The sequence below is a fragment of the Salmo trutta genome, chromosome 29 (genome assembly GCF_901001165.1).
Source record: "Salmo trutta chromosome 29, fSalTru1.1, whole genome shotgun sequence".
NCBI lineage: Eukaryota > Metazoa > Chordata > Actinopteri > Salmoniformes > Salmonidae > Salmo > Salmo trutta.
In genome coordinates, this window is record NC_042985.1 from 33,161,620 (window position 1) to 33,174,325 (window position 12,706).

A 12,706-nucleotide genomic window follows, 5' to 3' on the forward strand; every position below is an offset into this window, starting at 1 on the left:
CAACCGCTACTGGTGTATTAGCATGCTATCTGTTTGATATTCATAGCTTTAACTCTGGCAGCTGGTTTAAGAACATACACAAATCCCTATTATCCTCTGGGAAGCTGTACTTGTTGAGTGATTTTTTTTTTTAGCAACGTTCCCTCTAAACTGCGCAGGCGCGCAGTAGCCCTGAGACTGACACGCAGCTCCTCTGGGATTCCACGCAGAATAAATATCAACCAATAAAGAGAAGCTCCACACGAGATTGAACTTCAGTCAATTTTCTAAAGGAGTGGTCACCAACCTGTCGATCGCGATCGACTGGTCGATCACCAAATCATTTCTAGTCGATAAAGGGCACTGCAGTCCCTGGTTCTAATCCAGGCTGCATCACATCCGGCCGTGATTGGGAGTCACACAGGGCAGCGCACAATTGGCCCAGCGTCGTCTGGGTTTGGCCATCATTGTAAATAAGAATTTGTTCTTAACTGACTTGCCTAGTTAAATAAAGGTTAAATAAAATAAATAAAGCCTTGTGTTCCTATTTTTTTATTTATTAATCTCGGGCTGTTAATTGTAGGTGCACCCGATTCAGCTGCCCTGCGCCCGGGTATGCGAACCGTTGCCATTTTGAAAAATTGTATGCGTCTTAATGTACAAACTCTGGCTTCCCGGCAGGCCCGGAGAGCAAATCAAGTGCCCTATAGGTATTCCACTGGCCAATCGGATGGCTCAGATTACCGTGTCTGCAGTAACATACCAGGCATAAAAGAAAACTACAGCGAAATTGATACGGTGAGATTTCAAAACCATGATTAGAGAGACTGTCAACGAATACAGCATAGAGCTGCTGTTTTTATAAGTGAGTTCATGTTTAAATTCTTACTCAGCACTCTCAACACTTGAAACCATGAAATGGCTTTCTTCCTATTTCCATTTAGCGCTACAACAAGCATTGCAACAGTAATTTAATCAATGAGTAGGAAAGTGTATTGATAGGCATGCGTTGTTATTATTAGCTGCTTGGGTCTTTTTTAATAGGAACTTTTCACTTTTTCTGTTAATAAAAGTAACAACATGAGGCAGAAATAATGCGGTGCGACTCGAGATTTGCCATCAACTGGAAGACGGTGTCCCTTTGGTCAGTGTCAGTGGAGGAAAGAGAGAGCGGAGGGGATGTTGAGAGTAGAGGTCGACCGATTAATCGGAATGGCCGATTAATTAGGGCCGATTTCAAGTTTTCATAACAATCGGAAATCTTTTTTTTTTTTTTACCGTTATTTAACTAGGCAAGTCAGTTAAGAACACATTCTTATTTTCAATGACGGCCTAGGAATGGTGGGTTAACTGCCTTGTTCAGGGGCAGAACGACAGATTTTTACCTTGTCAGCTCGGGGATTCAATCTTGAAGACTATTTCTTCCTAACAAAGACAGCCGACTTCGCCAAACGGGGGATGGTTTAACAAAAGCGCATTTGCGAAAAAAGCACAATCGTTGCACGACTTTACCTAATCATAAACATCAATGCCTTTCTTAAAATCAATACACAGAAGTATATATTTTTAAACCTGCATATTTAGCTAAAACAAATCCAGGTTAGCAGGCAATATTAACCAGGTGAAATTGTGTCATTTTGCGTTCATTGCACGCAGAGTCAGGGTATATGCAACAGTTTGGGCCGCCTGGCTCGTTGCGAACTAATTTGCCAGAATTTTACATAATTATGGCATAACATTGAAGGTTGTGCAATGTAACAGGAATATTTAGATTTAGGGATGCCACCCGTTAGATAAAATACGGAACGGTTCCGTATTTGTTTTCGAGATGATAGTTTCCGGATTCGACCATGTTAATGACCTAAGGCTCGTATTTCTGTGTGTTATTATGTTATAATTAAGTCTATGATTTGATAGAGCAGTCTGACTGAGCGATGGTAGGCAGCAGCAGGCTCGTAGCGTTCACTCAAACAGCACTTTCGTGCGTTTGCCAGCAGCCCTTCGCAATGCATTGCGCTGTTTATGACTTCAAGCCTGTCAACTCCCAAGATTAGGCTGGTGTAACCGATGTGAAATGGCTAGCTAGTTAGCGGGTGCGCGCTAATAGCGTTTCAAACGTCATTCGCTCTGAGACTTGGAGTAGTTGTTCCCCTTGCTCTACATGGGTAACGCTGCTTCGAGGGTGGCTGTTGTCGATGTGTTCCTGGTTTGAGCCCAGGTAGGAGCGAGGAGAGGGACGGAAGCTGGCAATACTAAAGTGCCTATAAAAACATCCAATAGTCAAAGGTATATGAAATACAAATCGTATAGAGAGAAATAGTCCTATAATTCCTATAATAACTACAACCTAAAACTTCTTACCTGGGAATATTGAAGACTCATGTTAAAAGGAACCACCAGCTTTCATATGTTCTCATGTTCTGAGCAAGGAACTTAAACGTTAGCTTTTTTACATGGCACATATTGCACTTTTACTTTCTTCTCCAACACTTTGTTTTTGCATTACTTAAAACAAATTGAACATGTTTCATTATTTATTTGAGGCTAAATTGATTTTATTGATGTATTATATTAAGTTAAAATAAGTGTTCATTCAGTATTGTTGTAATTGTCATTATTACAAATAAAAACTTTTTATTTTTTATTTTTTATTTATTTATTTTTTAAACCGGCCGATTAATCGGTATCGGGTTTTTGGTCATCCAATAATCGGTATCGGTATCGGCGTTGAAAAATCATAATCGGTCAACCTCTAGTTGAGAGGCGGATCCTCAGTCTGCTGCTCTCTTTGCTAAGACTGACCATAGATGCAGGCACCATCGGCCCAGTAAAGTAAATATTACATCAACATTTCACTAGGATATGCTGTGGTATTACTCCCACAGAACCACAATGGTATTTTGAACTTGTGATTGACATACAAATGAGAACTTGTTCTCAACTTGCCTACCTGGTTAAAAAAAGGATAAATAAATAAATAAAAATATTAAGACCTGCTTGGCCTACATTGAACACTGCACATTTGCTGCTACTGTAGACTGTATGACAGAACAGCTATTTCCATGTTAAAATGTTATGGGATACATTTTATTCATTGTTTTTGATGGTAGGCCACTCTGGTAGGCCTACATTATGATCAAATACTTGTTAACTGGCCACTGAAAACTTTAAAACGGGTACAGCCTCAGTGTTCACAGTAAACACGCACTAGAATTTGCACAGAATTTTCACAATGTTCAAGTTTGCTTTTGAGACTACCACCACTATGAGCAAACAAACAATGGGAACTTTGGAAAGTCTACAACTATTACTAGGCCTATTTCAACATTACTTTTGTTGAAATGTATTTTACATACAGTAAAAATTACAACCTTTCACTTGGATTTTACTCTACTGCTACTCTCTGTTCATCATATGCATAGTCACTTTAACCATATCTACATGTACAGTTGAAGTCGGAAGTTTACATACACATTAGCCAAATACATTTAAACTCCGTTTTTCACAATTCCTGACATTTAATTCTAGTAAAAAACACCCTGTCTTAGGCCAGTTAGGATCACCACTTTATTTTAAGAATGTGAAATGCCAGAATAAGAGAAGAATGATTTATTTCAGCTTTTATTTCTTTCATCATGTTACCAGTGGGTCAGAAGTTTACATACACTCAATTAGTATTTGGTAGCATTACCTTTAAATTGTTTAACTTGGGTCAAACGTGTCATGCAGCCTTCCACAAGCTTACCACAATAAGTTGGGTGAATTTTGGCCCGTTCCTCCAGACAGAGCTGGTGTAACTGGGTCAGGTTTGTAGGCCTCCTTGCTCACACACGCTTTTTCAGTTCTGCCCACAAATGTTCTATAGGAATGAGGTCAGGGTTTTGTGATGGCCGCTCCAGTACCTTGACTTTGTTGTCCTTAAGCCATTTTGCCACAACTTAGGAAGTATGCTTGGGGTCATTGTCCATTTGGAAGACCCATTTACGACCAAGCTTTCACTTCCTGACTGATGTCTTGATGTTGCTTCAATATATCCACATCATTTTCTGTCCTCATGATGCCATCTATTTTGTGAAGTGCACCAGTCCCTGCTGCAGCAAAGCACCCCCACAACATGATGCTGCCACCCCCATGCTTCATGGTTGGGATGGTGTTCTTCGGCTTGCAAGCCCCCCCTTTTTCCTCCAAACATAATGATGGTCATTATGGCCAAACAGTTCAATTTTTGTTTCATCAGACCAGAGGACATTTCTCCAAAAAGTACGATCTTTGTTCCCATGTGCAGTTGCAAACCGTAGTCTGTCTTTTTTTATGGCTGTTTTTGAGCAGTGGCTTCTTCCTTGCTGTGCAGCCTTTCAGGTTATGTTGATATAGGACTCATTTTACTGTGGATATATATACTTTTGTACCTGTTTCCTCCAGCATCTTCACAAGGTCCTTTGCTGTTGTTCTGGGATTGATTTGGACTTTTCGCACCAAAGTACATTCATCTCTAGGAGACAGAATGCGTCTCCTTTCTGAGCGGTATGACGGCTGCGTGGTCCCATGGTGTTTATACTTGCTTACTATTGTTTGTACAGATGAACGTGGTACCTTCAGGCATTTGGAAATTGCTCCCAAGGATGAACCAGACTTGTGGAGGTCTACAATATTTTTCTGAAGTCTTGGCTGATTTCTTTTGATTTTCCCATGATGTCAAGCAAAGAGGCACTGAGTTTGAAGGTAGGCCTTGAAATACATCCACAGGTACACCTCCAATTGACACAAATTATGTCAATTAACCTATCAGAAGCTTCTGAAGCCATGACATAATCTTCTGGAATTTTCCAAGCTGTTTTAAAGGCACAGTCAACTTAGTGTATGTAAACTTCTGACCCACTGCAATTGTGATACAGTGAATTCTAAGTGAAATAATCTGTCTGTAAACAATTGTTGGAAAAATTACTTGTGTCATGCACAAATAGATGTCCTATCCGACTTGCTAAAACTATAGTTGGTTAACAAGAAATTTGTGTAGTTGTTGAAAACGAGTTTTAATGACTCCAACCTAAGTGTATGTGAACTTCAGACTTCAACTGTACATACTACCTCAATCAGCCCGACTAACCGGTGCCTGTATGTAGCCTCGCTACTGTTATAGCCTCGCTACTGTATATAGCCTCGCTACTGTTATTTTTCACTGTCTTTTTACTGTTGTTTTTATTTCTTTACTTACCTATTATTCACCTAATACCGTTTTTTCACTATTGGTTAGAGCCTGTAAGTAAGCATTTCACTGTAAGGTCTACATCTGTTGTATTTGGTGCACGTGACAAATAAACTTTGATTTGATATGCTGTGTGGTATTACTCCCACAGAACCACAATGTTATTTTAAACTTGTGATTGACATACATGTATCATATTAATGTCAGGGGTCATGGAGAAAGAGGAGCATTAGGTACAGCAAAAAACTTTCCATCAATAGCTCTCCAAACAGATCAAAATACTGACCCCTCTGGTCTGCCAAGAGCTCTAACTAGACCCGCTAGGCTCAAACCTTGCCACGCACACTTAGATGCATCAAACACTTCATGAAAATGATTGACTTCTCTTTTGGTAGACAATGGGCGTTAATGGTACAGGGTTAGATGGAGAGGACTGGAAGAAACCCAGAATACCCTCTCCAGTGACCTCACAGGTCGGAAATGTTGTTGTGTCAGGGAGGTAGCTTTGGTGTCACGTTTCCATTTCAGAGGGAAAATACACCAGGTTAACCCTGTTCAAGACAAATAGCCATGGTATTCCTATAGACAGCTTCAGTGTCCAGTTAGTTGGGTTTCCTTTATTTCCTTTGTCTGATGTTCTCCCACTCTGTGATTTTTTTTATTGGTGACTGCCGGAGCCATGTTTATTTTACTGCTGTTGTTACAGATACTTTTACAGACATTAAATACAAGTAAACGTGTTAAGTAGCTCTGGTGGTACCACAGCAGCTGTGCAAATGAGGGAAACTGTCCGTGTGTTTGATGTCTAATGGTCCCTCCCGGCAGGCATGTGCACAGATAGGGCTCTACCTTTGCAGAGAACATGCCCATTTGCCCTTCCAGTCTCCAAAGTGCCTTTTTGGGTGGAAGTATAATTTCCCCTAAAATGTTTACAAAAAAATTGTATAGTTGTTGTTGTTTTGAACCCACTGCCCACAAATCGTTGTTAAAGTAGTCGGAATAGCAGATCTGGTCATTGATAAGCCCCTAAATTGGAAAGCAGTGGCTGTACAGTAACATTCTATACATGCCGTCAGAGCTCAGGGTCTCCGCTTCACAATGCTGTATGGGTTTTGACTGACAGTCGTTCTAAACTTGACAGTCGTTTGAAATCCCTCACATTAATTGGGCAACTTTTGAGCATTTGTTGTTTGGATTCAGTCTTGTGTCAGGTGAACTATTGTGTCCTCACATTTGGTCTGATAACTTCCCCATAAGATCCAAAGTCTACTCTTTCAGTTGCTACCATGGTCATGCATATGCTTTTTATAGTCATTTTGTTAAACATTAAAACGTGTCCCCTATCCATATAGGCCAGTTTCACTCGTGTAAAGGGTTAAGCAAAGCAATAAATGTAATAGATCTGTGCTACATGACTACGGAGTTATTATAGATGAAATACTAAATTACTTTCAGACTAAGGGTTATTTATTTGTGTCATTTAATTTGCCATTCAAATGTGACTATCTATTGCTTTTATATACAGTAACTAAATAACCAAAGTAGCCTAATAATTGCTCAACTATTCCATGACCTTGAGTGTAGGGATTTTTCGGGGTTGACTTTTTTGTTTCAGCACATTTTTTAATTTTACCTTTATACCCACCAAAAGGTCTTTGCACGGCCCTGCTTCCCGGCAACAGTCGGTCTATATTTGAAATGTTGTTGTGGTCTTGGTATTATGGGCCCACCCTACATGACCCATGAGTATTGGGTCATATCATCATCGCTGGCCTGATCCCATGTCACTGCACCTCTCATTATCTATTGTTTCCTGTTATTCATTGCAGCTGGCTGCCCCATTTTGCTACTGCCAACGCTTACTTTCTGATATGCTAGGACGCTAGCTAACTAGCCTGCCCTGGGTTATGGGGTGGTTAATAGAGTTGTTATGATTGTTCAGAGCTGCTGTGACGCACCCCCCCTAGTCAGACAAACCCCTTGTGGAAAACCACAGCGGAGCCACATTCCTTTGAAGGGCCAGCATCCTACCAGAGATTTCCATTGCCACTCCATTGCATAATGTGGTTACATTTCAGTGGGATGGTTCCTGGCGTAGGCCCAAGGCAGAGAGCTAGCCTGTAGTCTCATTGGGAAGGACTTTATAAATAAAGCACCCAGCTTACATACTGCCCATTATACTGGGCCTAAGAGTTACAGCTGCATATGGATGGTTCTATGGGCTATCTTCTGCTCTCCGGACCAGGAGACAGGGACCCATCATTTCATCAAATCATTGCATCACTATTCACAGCACTGAGATGAAGACATATCCTCAGAATGTATGATCATTGAATTATTAGACAACACTTTTATCTTCTCAGAAATGGCCTTAACCCATATTTACCAAGATCATTTTGCATTTGAATTGTTTTCTAGAGCTCCTTTGTCAACAGCTGGTCATGTTAGCCTACATTATTTTTAAGGTCTAGCTTGTTGAATCATTGAAAAGCAGAGATTGCATCATTGAGGTCCATTTGTCATTGGACTGTCTTTTCAATAGTAGGTTAAAGAACAAACACTCTTTGCAATACCTGAATACTTTACTAATAACTGGGAGATGGGAAAGACCCATGCAGTACAAAATGCCAGGATGTTCCAAGAAAACATTCCCATCCAATGGGACAGTAGGGGACACAGTAGGGAACTGTAGGGGAGACCGGGGTTGGATGTCACAGTTTTCACTCTCTCTTATATTTTACAAGACTCCTTTCAACATTAACAGAAAGGTCTTGGGTGGAATAGGGACTATTTTTAATCTCATATCTTATTCCAACAAGCAATCAAACCCACCTTGCCCACTTATGACAACCAGCCTCATCGCAGGGTTGGATGTCGTATGGAGTGTGTTGTCACGTTTGCTAGTAGCTTATTCATTTTGTAACAGGAAATGACCCAATATAGCACACAGTCTTAGAAATGGCTTTCTTTTATAGAACGAAATTCCTAACAGAATTCAGCATTTTATACCTTGAGAACAACGTATGACATTTTGAGTATATTTGTGTGTGTGTGTATGCGTAAGTTTGCACACATGTGTAATAAAAAATATGTGTGTGGTGCCTCCCGAGTGGCGCAGTGGTCTAAGGTTGTGCCACTAGAGATCCTGGTTCGAGTCCAGGCAACCGGGAGACCCAAGGGGCGGCGCACAATTGTCCCATCGTGCTATATCGACTCCTGTGGTGGGCTGGGTGCAATGCACGCTGACACGATTGCCAGGTGTACGGTGTTTCCTCCGACACATTGGTGCGGCTGGCTTCCGGGTTAAGTGGGCATTGTATCAAGAAGCAGTGGGGCTTGGCTGGGTTGTGTTTCGGAGGACGCACAGCTCTCGATCTTCGCCTCTCCCGAGTCTGTTCGGGAGTTGCAGCGACGGGACAAGACTGTAACTACCAATTTCAGTACCATGAAATTGGGGAGGGAGAAATTAAAGAGCCAACACTCCCATTCATCTGCCCAACAGATGTATACATGATGCATTGGGAAGATGCAGTTCAGACATTGTTTGCTAATTTGCAAGACGTCTCACATTCTAAATTCTATAGTTCTACATCATTTATACATCGGCCAGGCATCAACATTTTATTCTGATGTCTCGGCGACGTCTTCCCAATCTGCAAACACTCTCCACCCTACATATTTCCAACACATTTTGATATGTTGGCCAAAGGTGTTTGTGTTTACTGGGAAGGGAGGTTTTTATAGCAACAGCACAAAAGAGCTTGGGATATATTGTATACTGGCAGTGACAATATCCCCAAACAGTATGGTTACAATGAGTTGATAGTGACTACCAACCCGACCAATGCTAGTTACCACATGGCTTGACCTAGCAACTCAGAAATAGGTTTGGAATAGCTCTCCTTTTTCTCTTTTCTATAAACATATTTTTTATTGTATAATCCCAGAATTCAAACATTTATAAAATAACAAGACATACTTTACATGTTTTTTATTTTACCAATGAAAAACACAAACTCAGCAAAAAAAGAAACGTCCCTTTTCAGGACCCTGTCCTTCAAAGAATTCGTAAAAATCCAAATAACTTCACAGATCTTCATTGTAAAGGGTTTAAACACTGTTTCCCATGCTTGTTCACTGAACCATAAACAATTAATGAACATGCACCTGTGGAACGGTCATTAAGACACTAACAGCTTACAGACGGTAGGCAATTAAGGTCACAGTTATGAAAACTTAGGACACTAAAGAGGCCTTTCTACTGACTCTGAAAAACACCAAAAGAAAGATGATCAGGGTCCCTGCTCATCTGCGTGAACATGCCTTAGGCATGCTGCAAGGAGGCATGAGGACTGCAGATATGGCCAGGACAATAAATTGCAATGTCCGTACTGTGAGACGCCTAAGACAGCGCTACAGGGAGAAAGGGTGGACAGCTGATCGTCCTCGCGGTGGCGGACCACGTGTAACAACACATGCACAGGATCAGTACATCCGAACATCACACCTGCAGGACAGGTACAGGACGGCAATAACAACTGCCCGAGGTACACCAGGAACGCACAATCCCTCCATCAGCGCTCAGACTGTCCGCTATAGGCTGAGAGAGGCAGGATTGAGGGCTTGTAGGCCTGTTGTAAGGCAGGTCCTCACCAGACATCACCGGCAACAACGTCACCTATGGGCACAAACCCACCGATGCTGGACCAGACAGAACTGGCAAAAAGTGCTCTTCACTGACGAGTCGCAGTTTTGTCTCACCAGGGGTGATGGTCGGATTCATGTTTATCGTCGAAGGAATGAGCATTACACCGAGACTTGTACTCTGGAGCAGGATCGATTTGGAGGTGGAGGATCCGTCATGGTCTGGGGCGGTGTGTCACAGCATTATCGGACTGAGCTTGTTGTCATTGCAGACATTCTCCTCCCTCATGTGGTACCCTTCCTGCAGGTTCATCCTGCCATGACCCTCCAGCATGACAATGCCACCAGCCATACTGCTCGTTCTGTGCGTGATTTCCTGCAAGACAGGAATGTCAGCCATGGCCAGCGACGAGCCCGAATCTCAATCCCATTGAGCACATCTGGGATCTGTTGGATCGGAGGGTGAGGGCTAGGGCCATTTGCAGGTGCCTTGTTGGAAGAGTGGGATAACATCTCACAGCAAGAACAGGCACATCTGGTGCAGTCCATGAGGAGAGCCCAGCCCAGTCAAAACTGTTCGCTGCTCTGGCACCCCTATGGTGGAACAAGCTCCCTCACGACGCCAGGACAGCGGAGTCAATCACCACCTTCCGGAGACACCTGAAACGCCACCTCTTTAAGGAATACCTGGGATAGGACAAAGTAATCCTTCTAACCCGCCCCCCCCTAAAAGATTTAGATGTACTATTGTAAAGTGGTTGTTCCACTGGATATCATAAGGTGAATGCACCAATTTGTAAGTCGCTCTGGATAAGAGCGTCTGCTAAATGACGTAAATGTAAAATGTTAAATGAGATGCACTGCATCTGGTGGCCACACCAGATACTGACTGTTACTTTTGATTTTGACCCCCCCCCCCCCCCTTTGTTCAGGGACACATTATTCCATTTCTGTTAGTCACATGTCTGTTGACCTTGTTCAGTTTGTCTGCTGTTGAATCTTATGTTCATACAAATGTTTACACATATTAAGTTTGCTGAAAATAAACTCAGTTGACAGTGAGAGGACGTTTCCTTTTTTGCTGAGTTTACATTCCCTTCACCTCAATGTTTTGTCATGCTGACATGAATTGACCAGGCGGATGAGTTCTTTCAAATAATTCATACATTTGGAATTTTAAAATTATTACACAGCACCCTCTAGATTCAGAGTGATATGCACTGTGACAACCAACCCATGAGACAACCAACCCCAGTCACCCTTACCATGGACCAGAGGGAGAGGGTGACTGCTTAGATTCCTGCTTGCACTTCATCATTCCTCTGTCTACCGAGGTTTATTTTTAAAGGGAAGTGTCAGCCAATGTCAAGTCACTTTCCTTTGAGCGATGATGGGGGACAGTCGCCCAATCAGAGCAGCTGTGCTGGGCGGACCAGAACCTTTAGATCCACCAATGGTTCACTTCACTCTATCAGCACCAGTAAACAAACTAAAACATATACCAACAAACAAACAACCTGTACATCCCAATGGGGAAGCAACATGACAATGGGTCAGCATTTTAAAACAACAACCTTTCCAAAGCTCACAACATCTCTCTCTTAATCCTGGCGAAAGGCCATATTCAAAAGGTCATTCCTTGCATGCCCACCAGTCAACAGCATCTTCTGAGGTTGAATTTAAATGTTTTGGTGACGTCAAGCAGCCATTGGAATTTTGGCAGTGGGGGGGCTACTATATAAAAACTTTGGGACAGAGAGGTAGGTAGAGGGGGGGAGACAAGTGGAAAGATAAGATAGCGAAGAGTTGGTGTTTATTTAAGTAGTGTCATGTCTCTGGCACATACAGACAACAGGGTCCGGCAGACTGCCTGTATGGGAGCGGAACAACACCACCTCGGGAGCTTGAACTAAAATAGATCCAATTCAGCTTGGAGCAAGGTGGATTAGCACAGCTTCCTTTGTCTCGCCTGACACTTGTTCCCTTCTGTGTGGAATTTCTTGGAACTATGAGTAAACCGGAGACATTGGCCTCCTGCATTGCCAAGATGTACGAGGGGGGTAAATTGGACAATGCTGGGGCCCCTTCTGGAGCAATGAAAAAGCCAACTAACAGCCTTCTGAACAGCCTGGGAGGCATGGAGGTCAAGCTGAATCAGCTTGAGGTGAAGGTGGAGCAGATAGCCAGTAGCCAGACAGAGGTCCTCAGGAGGCTGGATATGGTGTGCCAGGGCATGGGGATGCTGGAGAAGGACCTGGCCCAGCTCAGAAAAGACAAGGACCCCCAAGCGGGGGACAAGGGCTCTCGTGGAGGTGGAGGGGACCCAGCCTTGTTCTCCGAGGTCAGGGTACTGTGTGGGGAGACCGTGGCGCTGCTGAAGAACCTGCAGAAGGAGGGTAAATGGCAACGGGAGAAAATTGAAGGAATAGAGAGCTCGGTTTCGGCCGTGGACAAGCTCTGGGGATATGTGGGGGAAGTTTTCCGAAGCTCTAAGATAGTGGAGTTCATCTTGAAAGGCATCGTACCCTGGAGGAAACAGGGCCTACTGTACATCCAAGAGGAGGAGGAGGAGGTCAGTGAGCTCATGCTAAAGCAGGCTGGCACACCTTTGCAATTTCAGAACTAAATGTGATGTCCTTAGGTGCTTTTAAATGTTTGAGTTATGGTTTTAACGTTTTAAAATCAGTTATTTTGTGAGCCATTACCCACTTAATTTAACCTTTGGAAAGTACGCAGTGCATTCTGTACTGAGTGCGCTGTCATTATGTTTTGTTCTCACACTTTTAAATACTTTCTCATTCAAATGGGAACATGAGTTCAAATGAGTTCATTTGCAGAATAGGATATGCAATGTTCATCCTGTTTAATTCACCAAAT

General features: G+C 42.7%; 1 protein-coding gene across 2 annotated transcripts in view; it reads left to right on the plus strand.

Moving 5' to 3' along the window:
• Window positions 1-12,706, plus strand: part of LOC115167428 (myosin light chain kinase 3-like) — a 33,394-nt gene that overhangs the window by 2,212 nt on the left and 18,476 nt on the right. Inside the window, exon 1 of one of the 2 annotated variants that reach the window (XM_029721837.1) lies at window positions 11,608-12,401. The exons of the other annotated variant lie outside the window; for it this stretch is intronic. Coding sequence (XP_029577697.1) covers window positions 11,838-12,401 — 564 coding nt within the window. The 5' untranslated portion in view covers window positions 11,608-11,837. Of the gene's footprint in view, window positions 1-11,607; window positions 12,402-12,706 lie in introns of those variants that run through there. 2 annotated transcript variants of the gene reach the window in all.